Source organism: Dromiciops gliroides, chromosome 3 (assembly GCF_019393635.1).
Source record: "Dromiciops gliroides isolate mDroGli1 chromosome 3, mDroGli1.pri, whole genome shotgun sequence".
Classification (NCBI taxonomy): Eukaryota; Metazoa; Chordata; class Mammalia; order Microbiotheria; family Microbiotheriidae; genus Dromiciops; species Dromiciops gliroides.
In genome coordinates, this window is record NC_057863.1 from 622,634,548 (window position 1) to 622,651,967 (window position 17,420).

At 44.1% G+C, this 17,420-nt stretch overlaps 1 protein-coding gene across 1 annotated transcript in view; it reads right to left on the reverse strand.

The window, feature by feature from the left end:
- Positions 1–17,420, reverse strand: part of TNFRSF8 (TNF receptor superfamily member 8) — a 67,199-nt gene that overhangs the window by 47,038 nt on the left and 2,741 nt on the right. Inside the window, exon 2 of the mRNA XM_043997239.1 lies at positions 215–284. Within this exon, the coding sequence (XP_043853174.1) occupies positions 215–284 (70 nt within the window). The remainder of the gene's footprint in view (positions 1–214; positions 285–17,420) is intronic.

Genomic DNA, 17,420 nt, shown 5'->3' on the forward strand with positions numbered 1-17,420 from the left:
CAGATGCCACAGCTCTGCCCAGTTTAAAGCCACTCCCTCCCCCTACCTTGTTTGGAAGTCCCTTCTAGCTCTAAAAGTTAGAAGTGGAGAAGAGAAGTTTTTGAGCTCTGAGAAATGAGAGTACTCCAAAGCTTCTCTCTGAGCATCAGTGAGATGAGCTCAGCAAGCCCCTGCCCCAGCTGGTAAGGCCTCTCACCTGTGCAGTCTTCCTTACCTGATGGGCAGCAATAACAACTTGAAGCTGACTTATTGTGAAGGATGCTGGATTCACATGGGGCTCGTGTCTGAAGGGAAAGACATAGGGAGAGAGAGTTAGGCAAGGGAGGCCAATGAAGATCCAGAGCTGCCAGATTAAGTCAAGTCAAAGAGAATCTATTAAGTGTACCAGGCATTGTGCTAAGTGCTGGGGATACCAAGACCACTGTGGTCCCCACCCTCAAGGAGTTCACAGTCTAATGAGGGAGACCCCATGCAAACAACTAGGTATGAAAAGATATGTAAAGTGAGACTGGAAGATGATCTCAGAGGAAAAGAACTGGAGGGTGGGGGTTATCGGGAAAACTAATCAATAAAGAAATACTTTGAAAATATATCTGTTTCGGGGCAGCTAGGTGGTGCAGTAGATAAAGCACTGGCCCTGAATTCAGAAGGACCTGAGTTCAAATCTGGCCTCAGACACTTGACACCTACTAGCTGTGTGACCCTGGGCAAATCACTTAACCCTCATTGCCTCACAAAAAAAAAGAAAGAAAGAAAATGTATCTGTTTCAAGTCAGATAATCTAACTCACAGATAATTAGAAAAGGGAGGGAGATTTTAAAAGGCTGATAATATCTGAGTTAGGTGACACAGTGGTTAGAGCACTGCTCCTGGAGTCAGGAAGACTCATCTTCCCAAGTTCAAATCCAGCCTTAGACATTTACTAGCTGTGTGACCCTGGGCAAGTCACTTCACCTTGCTTGCTTTAGTTTCCTCATCTGTAAAATGAGCTGGAGAAGAAAATGGCAAACTACTGAAATATCTTTGCTAAGAAAACCCCAAATGAGGTCATGAAGAGTTGGACATAACTAAAAAACTACTTAACAACATTATTGGGTTGTATTTTTGTTTTTGTTTTGTTTTTTGCAAGGCAATCAGGGTTACCTGACCTGCCCAGGGTCACAAAGCTAGTGTGAGAATTTATTTTGATTTGGGGACCCTGCCTTTGGGCTGAGATTGAAAAGCCTTAGGCCCTTGGGGGTTTTTTTCTGTGTAAGAGGGGCTGGTGCCCCTCCCCCTCCACTTCAGCTGAGCCAAAAAGCCCCATGGGCTTTACAGGATGACAGGTCAGACAGCTGGGGGAAAAAGCCCCAGCTCCCTACACCCTGAGGGGAGCTGCCCCAGAGATCCCAGGCTTGTCCAGCCAGGCCCTGGCACAGCCTGTGTGGAGGTCCCAGGCATGCAGCAGGGGGCACAGGCCCCTCAAGCATCCCTGGCCGCAGTCCTAGTACGGCTGGCGGATTAGCTTGGTGTGTGCGGGGTGCAGGGAGCCTGAGGTTTGAGGGGAGAAAAGGAAGATATATACCAGGGACTTAGGCAGTGAAAGGAAGTGGGAGAAGACAGTGAAGGAGGAGGCCAGAAGATTGAGAGAACAGAAGGAACACCAGAGGATAGAGGAAGTGGGAGAAAGAGAGGTTGGAGAAAGCAAGGAAGGGCTATGATACAGAGATGCTAGAGATGCCAGGGAGTTGGCAACAGAGGTGAGGATGCTAAGGGGCTTTTCAGGAGGGTTGACAAAGTGAAAGGGGCTTGGAGTTAGAAGAAAGGAGCTAAACAGTAAAAGCAAAGCAGGGGAGCTGGAGTGAAGGAGAAAAAGAGTGAAAGTTGGAGAAAGTTGGAGCATACACTAAGGCAAGAGATGGCAAAAGCCCTTATTAAAAGCAGACAGTAGTATAATTTGCATTTCTTTACCTTTATCTTTTACATTGATTTTTATAAATAAACCCTACTTTGGTTATTTAATTAAGAGGCTTCTTAATCATTTGCTTATCAATTTGGGAGCAGTGTGGAGAAATTTTTAAACTGCCCATATTAAATTAATAGCAGTCAGATAGCCAGTCAAAAGTCCCCAGATTAAGGGGTGGCTAGGTGGCGCAGTGGATAAAGCACCTGCCCTGGAGTCAGGAGAACCTGAGTTCAAATCCGGCCTCAGACACTTGACACTTAATTAGCTGTGTGACCCTGGGCAAGTCACTTAACCCCCATTGCCCCGCAAAAAAAAAAAAGTCCCCAGATTAGTCCCCCAGTTAGATTAGTCCCTCCTAGTTAGCTAAAATATTCTTACATATGAATGGTGACCTCAGCAGGACTTACAGCCCAATTATAATTTTTTCTAAAGTTATAATTTTTCATATAAGTCCAATTATAATTTTTTTAGGTTAAGTTAATTAATTTTTTTTATACTAGTAAGTCAAATGTCTGAAACTGGATTTGAACTCAGATCCTCCTGACTCCAAGGCCAGTATTCTATCCACTGCACCACCTAGTTGCCCCACAACAACATTATTGCAAAAAATAGCTTTTACCTTCTATAGCTCCCCAAAAGAGTCTCAGGGACCCAGAGGGGTCCACAGACACACTTTGAGAATCTTGGCTTCACAGTTTATAAAGCATTTTCCTGGCCATGATTGAGAGGTAGCTTAGTGTCCTACTAAAATAGAAATTGATCCATGCAGGTGTTTATTGACTTAGAAAAACACATCAACATTATCTGTGTTGTATTGTATTTTTTATTAATTTTGTTAAATATCTCCCAGTTACATTTTAATCTGATTCAGCCTGGATTCAAATCTACACTCTTGTCGAATGACTGTGCTATGCCTCAGTTTCTTCTTCTGTAAAATGAGGGTAACAATGCCTGTAGCGCCTGCCTCCTTTGTTTAAAAAAAAATAGCCTTCTGTATCACAGAAGCATTAGGATAGTTTAATAAATTTTATGAAATTAGTGAGAGTCAGTATGGCCTAGTAGTATACAGAAGGCTAGCCTTGGAACCAGGAAAAACCTGGGTAGTCCTGTCTCTGACCCCTGCTGGCTGCATGACTTTGGGTAAGTTACTTCACCCAATCACTGTTCTAGGCCCTTCTCTAAGGCCATAAGCTACAGGTGAGCTGCAGGTAAGCACTGGTGAGAGGTTTCCATATCAGTAATTCCTCATACCAATGAAATCACAGGCACATGAGAACAGTGGATACAGTGGAAAGCAAAGGAGATTTGTAATTGAAAGACTTCATTTTTGAAACCAGCTCTGCAACTCAGTACATCAGCCTTGTCATCATAACAAATAGGTGGGGGGGGGGCAGCTAGGTGGCACAGTGGATAAAGCACCAGCCCTGGATTCAGGAGAACCTGAGTTCAAATCCAACCTCAGACACTTGATACTTACTAGCTGTGTGACCCTGGGCAAGTCATGTAATCCTCATTGCCCCACAAAACAAAACAAACAAACAATAACAAATAGGTGGTTAGCATTTACATAGTTGCAAGTTTAAGAGCAAAGAGATTTACAAATACTATCTCATTTGGTCATCACAACAGCCCTTGGAGGTAGGTGCTATTATTATCCTCATTTTGTTGTTGTCCAGTCATTTCAGTACTGTCCAACTCTTCATGACCCGATCTGGGTTTGTTTTTTGGCAAAAATACTGGAGTGGTTTGCCATTTCCTTCTTAGGCAGGCATCCATTAAGTGACTTGCTCAGGGTCACACAGCTACGGAGTTGCTGGAGTTGGATTTTAATTCAGATCTCCCAGAATCTGAGCCCAGTGTCCTATCTATCAAGACACCGAAGTGCCTGGAGGTCACTAACCTCTCTGGGCCTCAGCTTTATCATCTGTAAAATGAAGGAATTGGGCTAGTTCAAGAGTCCTTAATCTGGGGTCCATTGTTCCCCTAGAGATCAGGGGATGGATTTCAGATTTTATGAACTAGGATAAGGAAAAAAATGACATCATTCTTTTCACTAATCTTTGGTTTCCTTTATAATCCTACATATATTAAATGCTTTTCCCACTGCACCACCTAGCTGCCTCTCAGCATTCTTTTTTTTTTTTTGAGGGGAGCAGGGCAATGAGGGTTAAGTGACTTGCCCAGGGTCACACAGCTAGTGTCAAGTGTCTGAGATCAGATTTGAACTCAGGTTCTCCTGAATCCAGGGTCGATGCTTTATCCATTGCGCTACCTAGCTGCCCCCTCAGCATTCATTTTTATAAGATTTTGAGTTCCACATATTTCTCTCTCCCTCCCCACCCCAGATGGCAAGCAACCTGATATAGGTTATCCATAAAGTTTTTATACAACATGTATAGGTTATACATGTGCAACCATGTAAAGTATATTTATACGTTAGTGGAAATAGAGTTAAGTCAATCATAGTTGATCATCACACAATGTTGCTGTTACTGTGTACAATGTTCTGGTTCTGCTCACTTCATTCAGCATCAGTTCATGTAAGTCTTTCCAGGTTTCTCAGAAATCCACCTAATAGCCAACATTTGTATAACATTTTAAGGTTTGAAAAGCATTTTATATGTGTTATCTGGGTTGATCCTCACAACAATCCTGGATGGTAGATGCTTTTATTATTATTTCAATTTTACAGATGAGGAAACTGAAGTGGACTATAGTTAAGTGACTTGGCTAGGGTCACAGAGTTAGGAAGTACCTAAGACCAAGGTTGAACTCAGGTCTTCCTAAATCCAGTCCCAGTACCCTAGCCACTGAGGCACCTAGTAACCTCTAACAAAGTCTGAGGAGAGTGCAGGATAATGTCAAGCTTATGAACCAAGATGCCTGGAAGGATGATGTTGCCTTCAATAGAAATTGGGAAGTGTGGAAGAGGGGAGGGTTTGAGGAGGAAAATAATGGGTAGTTTTTGACAGGTCAAGTCTGAGATTTCTTCAGAACATCCAGTTTGAAAACTCCAACAGGAAATTAGTGATGTGAGACTGAAGATGGGGAAAGACTGGAGCTGAATATATAGATCTCATGGTAGTCAACTGCATAGAGATGATAATTAAATCCAGGGAAGTTGATGAGGCTACACACACACACACACACACACACACACACACACAGAAAGGCAGAGAAGGAGAGAGACAGAGAAAGATACAGAGAGACAGAAGCAGAAAGACAGAGAGAGAGATGGAGAGAGAGACAGAGTGGAAAAGAGAAAGAGAGAGACAGAAGCAGAGAGACAGAGAGAGAGAAAGAAAGAGATGGAGAGACCAAGAGAGGAAGAGAGACAGAGAGGAAGAGACAGAGAAAGAGAGAGACAGAGAGAGGAAAGAGAAAGAGAGAGACAGAAGCAGAGAGAAAGAAAGAAAGAGAAAGAGATGCAGAGAGAGACAGAGAGGAAGAGACAGAGAGAGAGAGACAGAGAAGAGAGGGAGAGAGAGACAGAGAGAGAGGAAGAGAAAGAATTGAAGAAGTGTTTAGGGCAAATACTTAAGGAATACCCATGGTTGGGTGCAGGATACCTCAGCACTGGAGTCTAAAAAAGAGCATTCAGACAGGTAGGAAGTAAGCCAGGAGAGAATAGGTTGTAAAAATGCAGAGATGGGGAAAGATGGTCAACCATGGCAAAGGCAGAGGCTTGAGGATTGAGAAAAGGCTAGTAGGTTTGGCAATGAAGAAATCACTGGTTAACTTGGAGAAGGAAGGTTTTTTTCTTTTTCTTTTTTCTTTCTTTCTTTCTTTTTGCAGGGCAGTGATGATTAAGTGACTTGCCCAGGGTCACACAGCTAGTAAGTGTCAAGTGTCTGAGGCCAGATTTGGATTCAGGTCCTCCCGAATCCAGGGCCAGTGCTTTATTCACTGCACCACCTAGCTGCCCCTAAGAAGGAAGTTTCAATGGAGTAATGAGATCAGAAGCCAGGCTGTTGAAGGTTTGGGAGAGTATGAGAGAAGAGGATGTAAAGGCAGTGAGATTTTTCATGGAGTTTGGTGAAGAACAAGAGAGGGGATGATGGAGTTTAGCAAGGATCTTTTTTTTTTTTTTTTTTTTTTTAGTGAGGCAATTGGGGTTAAGTGACTTACCCAGGGTCACACAGCTAGTAAGTGTTAAGTGTCTGAGGCCGGATTTGAACTCAGGTCCTCCTGACTCCAGGGCCAGTGCTCTATCCACTGCGCCATCTAGCTGCCCCAGGATCTTTTTAAAGGATGGCAGACTTGGGCACATTGGAAGGAAGGAGAGAAGTAACCCGACAATGGGGAGAGGTGTCATATGTATGGGTATAGAGGATGTTGGGGAGGATATGAAGGTTTTAGGAAGGAAAAAAGAACTTCACTGAAACCAAGCAAATTGTATGCCCCAGACCAGACAAAGGACAAGAGAAGAGTGGGCTGACATCTGTACAGCATTTCAAGGTTTGCAAATTCCTTTTATATACCATATCTTATTTGCATCTCACAACAATCCTGTCATTGCCCCCATTTCACACATGAGGAAATCGAAATTCAGAAAGGTTGATTGAATCACCCAGAGTCACAGAACTGGTGAAGGCCTGTGGCAGGATTCGTGCCAGGTCCTCCTGACTCTGAGTCACATATTTAATCCACATGGACCTAAGATGTGGGCGGCAGAATGCAGGGAATGGTGCAGGGTGTACAGGGACTCTGTTGGTCCTGCCCTAGGCCCCTGGCCATTTTGTCCTTCCTTTGGCATGTCCTTTGAAGTACAAGTCAGCCAGATGAAGGGAAGAGCCATCATCCCTATGTAAAGAAAGAAGTGGCTCTAACAGAGCATCTGAAAGGCAGAGACCTTTGGGGCAACCAGTTATGATCCAAATGAGTTCTAGTTTGCTTTTCAGCTAATGTGTAGATGGGGTGATTGTCTTAAACTCACAAATCACACAAAAAGATCCCAGGTCCCCTTGTACTTCACTAACCCTCTATTGGGACTTTCCACCCCAATATAAAGTTTATCAAAGAACTCTGGCCCCTGAGAACTCAGGTCAGCCTTAGAAGAGGACCAAAGAGCATGACCTCAGCCCCAAGCAGCCCCACCACCTTGATATATGAAGCCTGAAATGAATATGGGGAAAATTCGCCCTCCTCAGAGCACCCAGTCCTGGGTTTCCCCACCTAGACTGTCGGCTTACATCTAAACTATTCTTATCTCACTCAGCAAAATCTCCCCAAGCCAGGGACAGCAAAAGGACCCATGCAGGGGGCTATCTCATAGACTTGGAGATAACCACTCTCTCCCCAAATTCTCACTGAATCCCACTCCCCAAAGGCCAAGCTCTGCACATCACTAGCTTTCCCTCCCTATTTTATCTGCCTCTCGTTTGAGGGTTTGTTTGGAGAGAATGTATAACTCCTTCAACGAGTCCTTTCGATAAATATATATTAATGACCTACCATGTGCAAGGTACTATCCTGGGTGGTCCTTAGTCATTCCTTTCATGGTATGAGGGGGAAGGGAGGGGAAGGCCCTGAACTTGGCGTCCAAGGGCCTGGATTTGAATCTTGCCTGACACTAACTCTATAACCCTGGGCATAACCTCTCTGAGTCTCAGTTTTCTCATTTGCAAAAGAAAGGGGGTAGAATCGGTACCATCCAAGGTTGATTTTGGCTCTCAGTCTGTGACCCTACCCAGCCCAATTGCCTGAATTTTACAGATGCTTCAGGAAGAGGATCAACATGTTCAGAATCACTCAGTAAGTGAGGGAGGCAGGTCCTCTGACGGTACACCAATGCGCTTTCCATTGTGGCATGTTGTCTCTAAAGTCCCTAACAACTCAAAATCTACAATCCTGAGGGGAATTTACCACAACTGGAGTCAGCACCTTCCACCTTGTGGTAGTCAGGAAGCTTTTCCTGACATGGAGCCTCAAATTGCCTCCAGGAAATGTCCACTCATTGCTTTTAGTTCTGCCCTGTGGGGCCAAGCAGAACAAAGCTAATCCCTCTTCTAAGTCATCACTCTCATCCCTTCCCCCAGCTAAACATTCTTCAAATGATTCTCTCTCTTTTTCCTTTCTTTCTTTCTTTCTTTCTTTCTTTCTTTCTTTCTTTCTTTCTTTCTTTTTGTGGGGCAATGAGGGTTAAGTGACTTGCCCAGGGTCACGCAGCTAGTAAGTGTCAAGTGTCTGAGGCTGGATTTGAACTTAGGCCCTCTGAATCTGGGACCGGTGCTCTATCCACCGAGCCACCTAGCTGCCCCCTCTTCAAGTGGTTCTCATGTGACATGACCTTCATAGTTGCCTTGGGCACCAAGAGGTTAAGGGTCACATACACAGCCAGGATGTATCAGAGGCAGGATTTGAACCCACAGCTTCCTGATTCTGTAGCCAGCTCTTCATACACTACAGCACAAATCTACAGATCCTGAACCATTGTAGTTATGCTCTGGATGCCCTCCTGCTTCTCAACATCCTTCCTAAAATGTGGCCCCCAGAAGTGAATATGCTACTGAAGGTACAGGATATACAGGTGATAATGGAGGGGAAAGAGAGAAAGGTTAAAAGGGAGGGGGAAGGGAATAACAAGGCATATGCATGTAAAACTAGTCACCTCATAATACATGCATGCCTCCATGCCCCACAGCTAAGGATGCTTAAGAATGGGAAACCAGAAAGGCCACTGCAAACACCCAGCATCCCACTAGAGGGCGCTCATATGCCAACTTTAAGCCCTGCAACTCTGGACCACTAAAAGACCCTAGAAGACCCTGATGACCATGAATTCAGAGTGAAAAGAGGACCTACATGGGTTATAAATTTAGAACTGAGATCAGATCATCTACTCAAACCTTCTTGATTTACAGAAGAAACTGGCTCAGAGAAGAGAAGCTACTGATCCAAGGCCACACAGCAAATTCATGGCCGGCTCAGTACTAGAATCCAGGTCTACTGATTCCCTTGTCCCATTGCTCCTTCCCCTTTCCCAGACTGCACCGGTTTCTTCAGATAATCTAACCCTAGTTTTCACCAGGCAGGATCCCCCGGGTTACAGCTTGCCCACTGCTTCACCGCTTCCTTCTCTAGCCTGACTGCTTCTGTCTGGCCAGATGAACCTCAGATCATTGATCTGAGAAGAAGCTGAACCTCAAGTCCTAGAGAAGGAAGGGAAAGTTTTCCAAGAAGCTAAATCTTTAAAGAAGCCCCTGTTTGGTCTGCACTCCCTCCTACCCTTGCTTCTTCTTCAAAACCCAGGGCTGTAGAATCCCTGAAGCATTCTTGATATCTCAGCAGTTAATGCCTCTCCCTAGAAATCCCCTTGGATTTATTTTGCATGAGAAGCAGTAATCATAGTGCATTGAGAACTGGTCTGAAAGTTAGGAAGATATGGGTTCAAGTCCCATCTCTGATACATATTGACCCTGGACAAGAGTCACTTAAAGTCTCGGTTCTTTAAGCAATGTTCCGATACTATACGTTACAGAAAAGATGCAGACCTGCATCAATGGAGGGAGTCCCCTCATCTGGGAGTTCTCGATACCAATGAAATCATAGATCTAGTCCCTTTCCAGCATTTTCTTTGTCTTCATTTATGCATGATAGAGGGCAGGGACCATTCTCATTTTAATCTTTGTGTACCCAGAACCTAGCCCAGGGTCTGGTATAAAGTAGGCACCTGAATTCCTCCTTCTTGATTTCTTTGAGGTTTAAAAAATTTTTTTTTAATTTTTATGCTATTTATTTAGAATTTTCCCAAATTACATACAAAAACAAATTTTGACATCAATTGTTTTAAAACTTTGTGTTCCAGATTCTCTTCCTCCCTCCCTCCCCATCCCCCCCCAAAACTCAAGCAATTCAATTTAAGTTATACATGAGTAGTCATGCAAAACATTTCCATCTTAGCCAGGTTGTGAAAAAAACCCAAAACAGACAAAAACAAAACTTCAGATAAAGGAACTAATGAAAAAATATTTTTTTGATCTGTATTCATATACCATCAGTTCTTTCTCTGTAGATGGATTGCATTTTTCATAAATCCTTCAGAGTTGTCATGGATCATTGCATTGCTGAAAATAACCAAGTCATTCAAAGCAGATCATTTTACAATATTACTGTCATTGAGTTCTTTAAAGCCTTTGCAATAGAATCAAATATTTTAAGCTATAACTGGAAGCTGCCTTGTATCATAGCTGTGTGCTCCTCCTTTTGTCTCCACCCCCCCATGACCCCATTGAATGGAAACTCCTTGAAAGCAGGGCATGTAGCATATCTGTCTTTGAATTTTCAGTGCCAAACACCATTTCCAGTACTAAACCTACAGATGTGGTTACTAACATCCTCCCTTCAATAGCCCAGATCATAATTTATCCATACCTCCTAATCTTGTGTGTCTCTTGCCCAATGCCTAACACCTCTAATCAGGAGCTGAGGTCATCAAGCCCAACTCCCTAACTTTTACAGATGAGGAAACTGAGGCAAACAGAGGTTAAATAACTTGCCCAAGATCACATAGCTAGTAAGTGTCAGAGGCAGCATTTAAACCCAAGTCTCCCTGACTCTGGGTCCAGACTTCTATACAACATCTCAATTTTCTCTCTTTGAATTTCTCCTTTGTTCCCATCACACTTTACTTTGCAGGCTATTTTCAGGAGCCTGGGCATGGACAGTTCCCTTTGCCCTCATTGCCTTAAGAAAGAATACTTCCCCTCCCTCAAAAGATCTGAATTTTTTAGAGGGATGGGAAGTGTCCCTAGAGTTACCCTCAGTGCTTGTAGGGGTCCCAGACAGAATTTTATTTAGGGGCTCCCATCTAATTCTCTATCCCTGTTTTGTCTTCATACGCTCTCCTTTCAAGCAGTTAAATTGATCTGCTAGCTATCCTTTTTGTCTACAACATTCCATCCTTTGCACCAGCGGTCCTCCCTCCTTACCTGAGCCTCTTAGAACCCCTGGCTTCCTTCAAAGAATAACTCAAGGTCTTTCTTCTACATGGAGTTTTTCCTAATTTTCCTATTTGTTAATATTTTCTCCCTCTTTAAATTACTTTGTGATTATTTATCTTTGATTTTGTTTTTGTTTTTCTAGAGCAGTGAGGGTTAAAGTGACTTGCCCAAGGTCACACAGCTAGTGTCAAGTGTCTGAGGCTGGATTTGAACTCAGGTCCTCCTGAATCCAAGGCCAGTACTTTATCCACTGCGACACCTAGCTGCCCTGATTATTTATCTTTGTACACGTTAATTGCTTTGGATATACTTTAGGTTTCCTTAACCATGCCTGTTGTTTTCCCTCAGTAGACTGTCAGCTCCTTGAGGGCAGACGCTGTTTCATTTTTGTCTTTGTATCCCTAATGCCTAGCATAATGCCTGGCAAATAGTTGGTACTTAATAAATGCTTGTTGACTGATATGATAGTTATTTATTATCCTTGCTGAAGTGGTTCCTAAACACTTGTGTGTTTAAGTTCCTGCATGCAAGTGTGTGGGCATTCCTGATTGTGTGTGTGTGTGTGAGAGACAGACAGACAGACAGACAGACAGAAACAGAGACAGAGACACAGAGACAGAGTGACAGAGAGATTTGGTCCAGACTTGTAATTTCAGTGGTGAGTACAGTCATGATGTCTCACTCCCAGGGGCAGTCAGCCCACTGGCAGATGCAGTCATCTGTGCTGGGGGGAGGCATAAGGAGGAATTCTAGAATGTGTCTCCAGGACCTAGAATTTTGAAAATCCAGCCAGATCAGGTAACTCAACCTAATTGACAGGATTGAATTTCAGGGGTTTCATGGGTTGAAAATTCCCCCAGCTCCCTTAACCTCTATGCTATGACTCAGTTATCATTGCCTGTGGCCATCTTCCCATGGCCAAGAAGATGCTGGACCAAGCATTTTCTCCTGAGCAGCCTCTCATACACACTCTCAACCCCTCCTCTACCTAAGAAGGAGTAGGGTTCAGAGAACCAATCCCCACTCCCCACTGTCAGCCTCTACTCCCAATCTGATCTTTTGGCCTATTTACCCAATTCAAGGATTCAGGAACCGTCCATCAGAAAAGAGAGATGCTTGGGAATGGGGTGAACCTGGGATTTCATTATTGTAGGCAACTTAATAAGGAAACTCTCTCTATTAAAGTGGATCTGCAATCTAGTGTGTTTCTGGACCTCCAAGAGGTTGTGATTGGCCCTGGGTTACCCAGGATGTACCTAAGAGTTCCCAGACTGGTTCTCAATCTGGTACACCATCTTTCTTCTCACTGGTGATTCCAGAAGCCCTCCCTGCACACAGTCCCTGCCATTTATCCTTTCTTCTAGGCAAGGAATAAAGATGGTGAATTTCTCTGACATCAATCCCCGTGGACATGTTTAAGGGAATGGATTTTTAAAAAGTGCTTCCCTCCACCTATTTTTCAATGAATTGTTTGCGAGGTGAAATAAAAGGTGATTCAGTTGTAGATAAGCCTTCTGAGGGGTGTCAGTGACTACCGAGAATGTTTAAATATGAGGGCTGCCAATTTAGGAGTCTAAGAGATCACCCAGCCCAGCTCCATGATTTGACAGACAAGGAAACCATTACATCCCATCCTAAAAGGAGATGGGGGGCAGTTAGGTGGCACAGTAGATAAAGCACTGGCCCTGGATTCAGGAGAACCTGAGTTCAAATCCTGCCTCAGACACTTGACACTTACTAGCTGTGTGACCCTAGGCAAGTCACTTCATCCTCATTTCCCGCCCCCAAAAGGATATAGGGCCACCTTGGGAAGTGAAAGTGTCCAACCAATCTGCAGGTCCTCAAGCAGGAATGGATGATCATTTGTCAAGGAATCTAGCACCAGCATGAGTTAGACTAGATGGCTTCTGTGCTTCCTTCTAGATCTGACATTTGGGGGGCCAGAGAAGGGCAGGAATTTGCTCAGCAGAGCAGAGAGAGGAACTTGGGTCTTGTCACCCTAGATTCAATGTTCTTTTCCTTGATATTAGAATGATCTCTCTCCTTCAGGTGTAAGAAGGGGATGGACCTTAGAGTCATGTTGGGGCAAAAAGAAAGATCTGGGTTGTACTATAGATTTTGCCTAAGACTTGCTGGGTCTGTCACCTTGGGGAGATTTGGGGATTATAGGGCTAGAAGTTCAAGGTACTAGAGTCAGCTCATGCTGGAGAGGTGATAGGGGATTGCTAAATTTTCAGGGTGAGTAGTAATGAGTCAGCAATCAGCAAACAGGGAGCAGCTAGTTGGCGCTGTGGATAGAGCACCAGCTCTGGAGTCAGGAGGACCTGAGTTCAAATTTTACCTCAGACACTTATTAGTTGTGTGACCCTGGGAACGTCACTTAACCCCAAGTGTCAACAAAAACAAACAAAGGAAGAAAAGAAATAAAGAAATCAGCAAGCACTACACAGCAGGGCTTAATTTGTTGTTCAGTTGATTGTCTAGACTTAAGAAAGCAATGGAGAAAATATTAATAATTAAAATTAAATTGGGAGTGGGGGGGAGCTGGTTGTTAAACATTTACCTGCACACCCCTTGCTAGAAGGGACCTTGAAGGCCATATATACCAACCTCCTCATTTAACATATGTGGGAACTCAATCCCAGAGAGTTTATAGGATTTACTTGAGATCATACAGCTAGTAAGTGGCAGAGCCAAGATTTGAGCCCAGGTCTTTTTTATTCCAAATCCAGAATGCTTTCTATTACACGACACTGCCTTTCTGGTCCCCAGTTTCCCCTCTTGTCAACAAATGAAATAAAAAAATATTATTAAGCACCAATGTATGTACAACACTAGAGGATATACAAAGCTCAAGTAGGATAGAAGACAGGTGGTCCCTGCCCTTAAAGTCTAGTGATGATATGAGACACTGACCCAGTTGAGTGAGGTCCCCATCTCGTCTCTGGGAGGACCCTGTCCAAGCTAAGGGGAATTTTGGAGGGGTTTGGCATCCCCTAAGGCAGTGCAGTCACACCATTGCTGGGACAGTGCTGGGAAATTTAATCATCACTTATTACTAAGAAGCTACAGTCATTCCCTCCCACAGGCACCAAGTGTATGCAGTCCCATCATAGGGTCATAGAGGAGAAGGAGGTAAATCGAGCCAGCAAATCTGACTCCTTCCCTCACCTAGCCATTTGGGCCTTTGTCTAAGAGAGTGGCCTTTCCGCCATCCTGTCTCCTGCCCTCTGCAGGCCATAGATCAGGGCCACCTGTGGTTTGACCTGAGAAAGCCTCAACATTTCTTCAAACCACTTCAATGCCTTGACATTCGAAGTGGGGAAAAGGGAAGATGAGAATGTGTGCATCTATATATGAGAAGTCTATAAAAGATACCACCATAAAAGTAAAGTAAATAATATAAAAGTAATAAAAGTATATGACAGTAAACTAAAGGCTTCCACTTGAAGCTGCTTTTGCTCTGAGCAATAGGGATCACCATCCCAACAAGCTCCTACCTCCTTCCCTTTTCCTCCTCCCTCCCTCTCTGACCCCAGCTGGCAGGGAATGAAGGGAAGCCAGCCCTGCCTGCCAGACTCAGGTGGCGCACTGGGACCTGCTCAGAGATTAGGATAGAGTTTGTTTGCCAGAGCATGGATGCTCAGAGATGGAAGAGACCTCAGAGACCCCAGAGAAGGAACCCCTGCTACACCAACCTCTTCCACCAAAGCTCAAAGACTTCTCCCAATGGAGGAGAGCCCACTGCCTCCAAAGCACAGTAGGGCAATTAGACAGAACTTGCACAGTTCTCATCTGAGAAAGTTTCTCTTATATTCCTAGTCCTAAGGACTGAACCCAGGATCTAGAAGTCACATGATCAGTGCTTGGTTGACTGATTGACTAACTGGTCAACACTGGGTCCAAATCTACCTTTATACAACTTTCATCCATCAGACCACTTGAGAGGCAATGTGATCTAGTCCAGGGCTTCTCAAACTTTTTCTACCCACAACCCCTTTTTGCCCGAGAACATTTTATGCAACCCTGGGTATATAAGTATATAAAATAGTCATGCATGACCTTTTGCTGTTGCCAAATTTTTCATGACCCCCCACATTCAGTTACATGACCCCATGTTACATAAGTCCACAAAACTCCTGAGTGTGGTCCGGCCAGATTCAAATGTAATTGGGAAATATTTGACAAATAAATAAAAATACAATAAAACATAGATATAATTAATATTTGGTTTTCTAAGTACATATGTAGTCTACAGGGATCCTTGGGTACATTTCTCTTTGAGTGTGACACTCCTGGTATCATATTTTGAGCACCAGAGTCAGGAAAACCTGAATTAAAATCCAGCCTATGAAACTAACTGGTTTTTGTGACCTGTGGGCAAGTCATTTTTTTTTTTTGCGGGACAATGGGGGGTTAAGTGACTTGCCCAGGGTCACACAGCTAGTAAGTGTCAAGTGTCTGAGGCTGGATTTGAACTCAGGTCCTCCTGAATCCAGGGCTGGTGCTTTATCCACTGCGCCACCTAGCTGCCCCCTATAGGCAAGTCATTTAACCTTTCTGAGACTCATTTTCTCTATCTGTAAGATGGGGATAACACTGACCTCACAGGATAGGTTGTGAGGCTCAAATGTGATAATGTTTGAAAAATACTTTCCAAGCTTTGAATGCTATGAATGTCTGATATTCCTATCCCCCTTTATGTCTGAGCCACCTGACTTTTCTCCCCAAGGTTACTCTTGGTAGAACAAAACCTAAAGCCCCCCTGGCCCTTGATACGTGCTGACCTCTCTTGTATGTATTCTTTCCCCCTATTAGAATCTTTTTGGGGGGGGCGGGGGGGGACAATGAGGGTTAAGTGACTTGCCCAGGGTCACACAACTAGTAAGTGTCAAGTGTCTGAGGCCAGATTTGAACTCAGGTCCTCCTGAATCCAGGGCCAGTGCTTTATCCACTGTGCCACCTAGTTGTCTCCCCCATTAGAATCTTAAGATAAGGGATTGTCATCCTTTTTGTATTATAACACAGTGCAACCATTCTGTAATTTTTTTCATTCATTCATTCATTCACTCATTCATGCACCCTGGGAAGGCTCTCTCAACCCCAAATTTCCCTTCTGTCTCTAATAGCCCTAGTGCCCTAGTGCTTAAAATTCACAGGGTCAGGGCAGCTAGGTGGCGCAGTGGATAGAGCACCGGCCCTGGAGTCAGGAGGACCTGAGTTCAAATCCGGCCTCAGACACTTAACACTTACTAGCTGTGTGACCCTGGGCAAGTCACTTAACCCCAATTGTCTCACTAAAAAAAATAAATAAATAAAATAAAAATTCATAGGATCATAGATTTAGATCTTGAAAGAATCTTAAGACTGACCATCCATAGCAGGATCTCACATCTAGAACTGTAAGCAATTGCAGAGACCATCTCTTCCTCCTCCTTCATTTCACAGATGAGGAAACTGAAGTCCGGTGGTTAAGTGACTTACCCCATGTCCTTCCAGTAGTAAATGATGGAACCAGGATTTGAATCCAGGTCCTCTGGGTTCTTTCCGCCATTACCACTCTGCCTACATGTTCCCTTTCTGTTATAACTGACCAAGGGCAGAAGCCTCCCGGACAAGGGTGGACTTAAACAAGGTCATAACATCACAGATGTTAAGCTGGAAGGGATCCAAGAGGCTATCCAGTCAAACCCTTTCATTTTGCAGATGGGGAAACTGAGGTCCAGATAGGTTAAGTGAATTGTTCAACATCAAATAACTAACAAGTGGGGAAGACAGGATTTGAAAATTCACAGTCCCTTGAAGTTCAGGCATCAAGAATGGGTGAGAGAAGAGGTCACGGAAGCTTTGGATGGAAGAGAATTTAGGGCTTCTCTACATCACAGGAGCACAGTTCAGAGCTGTAAGGGGTCTTAGACCACCCCCTCCTTACCTTCTATGGTACTCCAGGCCAGGGGTGCCTGAAGACCTAAGAAACCCTTCCTGATCCCCCTCAGGTGCTGCCTCCTCCAATCCCCCTCCTACTCTTTGCCTGGGTCACTCCTTTGACCTAGATGTCCTTCTAGAGAAGTCAGCATGTTGTCTGGATCACATTCTAAAGAAGACAATATAGTAGAATGGGTCTGGAATCAAATCCTCTTTCCTGACACTCATTACCTGTGTGAGGTTGGACAAGTGAATTACCTCCCCCCACCTCCCCACCGGGACCTCAGTCTCCTTGTCTGAAGAATAAAGGGGTCAGGCTTAGTGATCTCTGAAGCCCTCTCTAGTTCAAAATCTTGAAGGCTTGTGTATTTATCTGGGTATCTCAGATAAAAATCCCAGGATGTAAGAATTTCAGAGATGAAGGCACTTCAGAGGCCATTGAGTACAATCCATACCCAAAAAAGAATCCCCCCTTTGGCACACCCAAATAAGGGTCATCTAGCTTTGAACACCAAAGTGGAGGAGCGGAGGGACTTAGCTCCTCTCAAAACAGCCCATTCCACTTTTGCTCAGCTCTCTTGGTTAAGTAAGTTCTTCCTGACACGGAG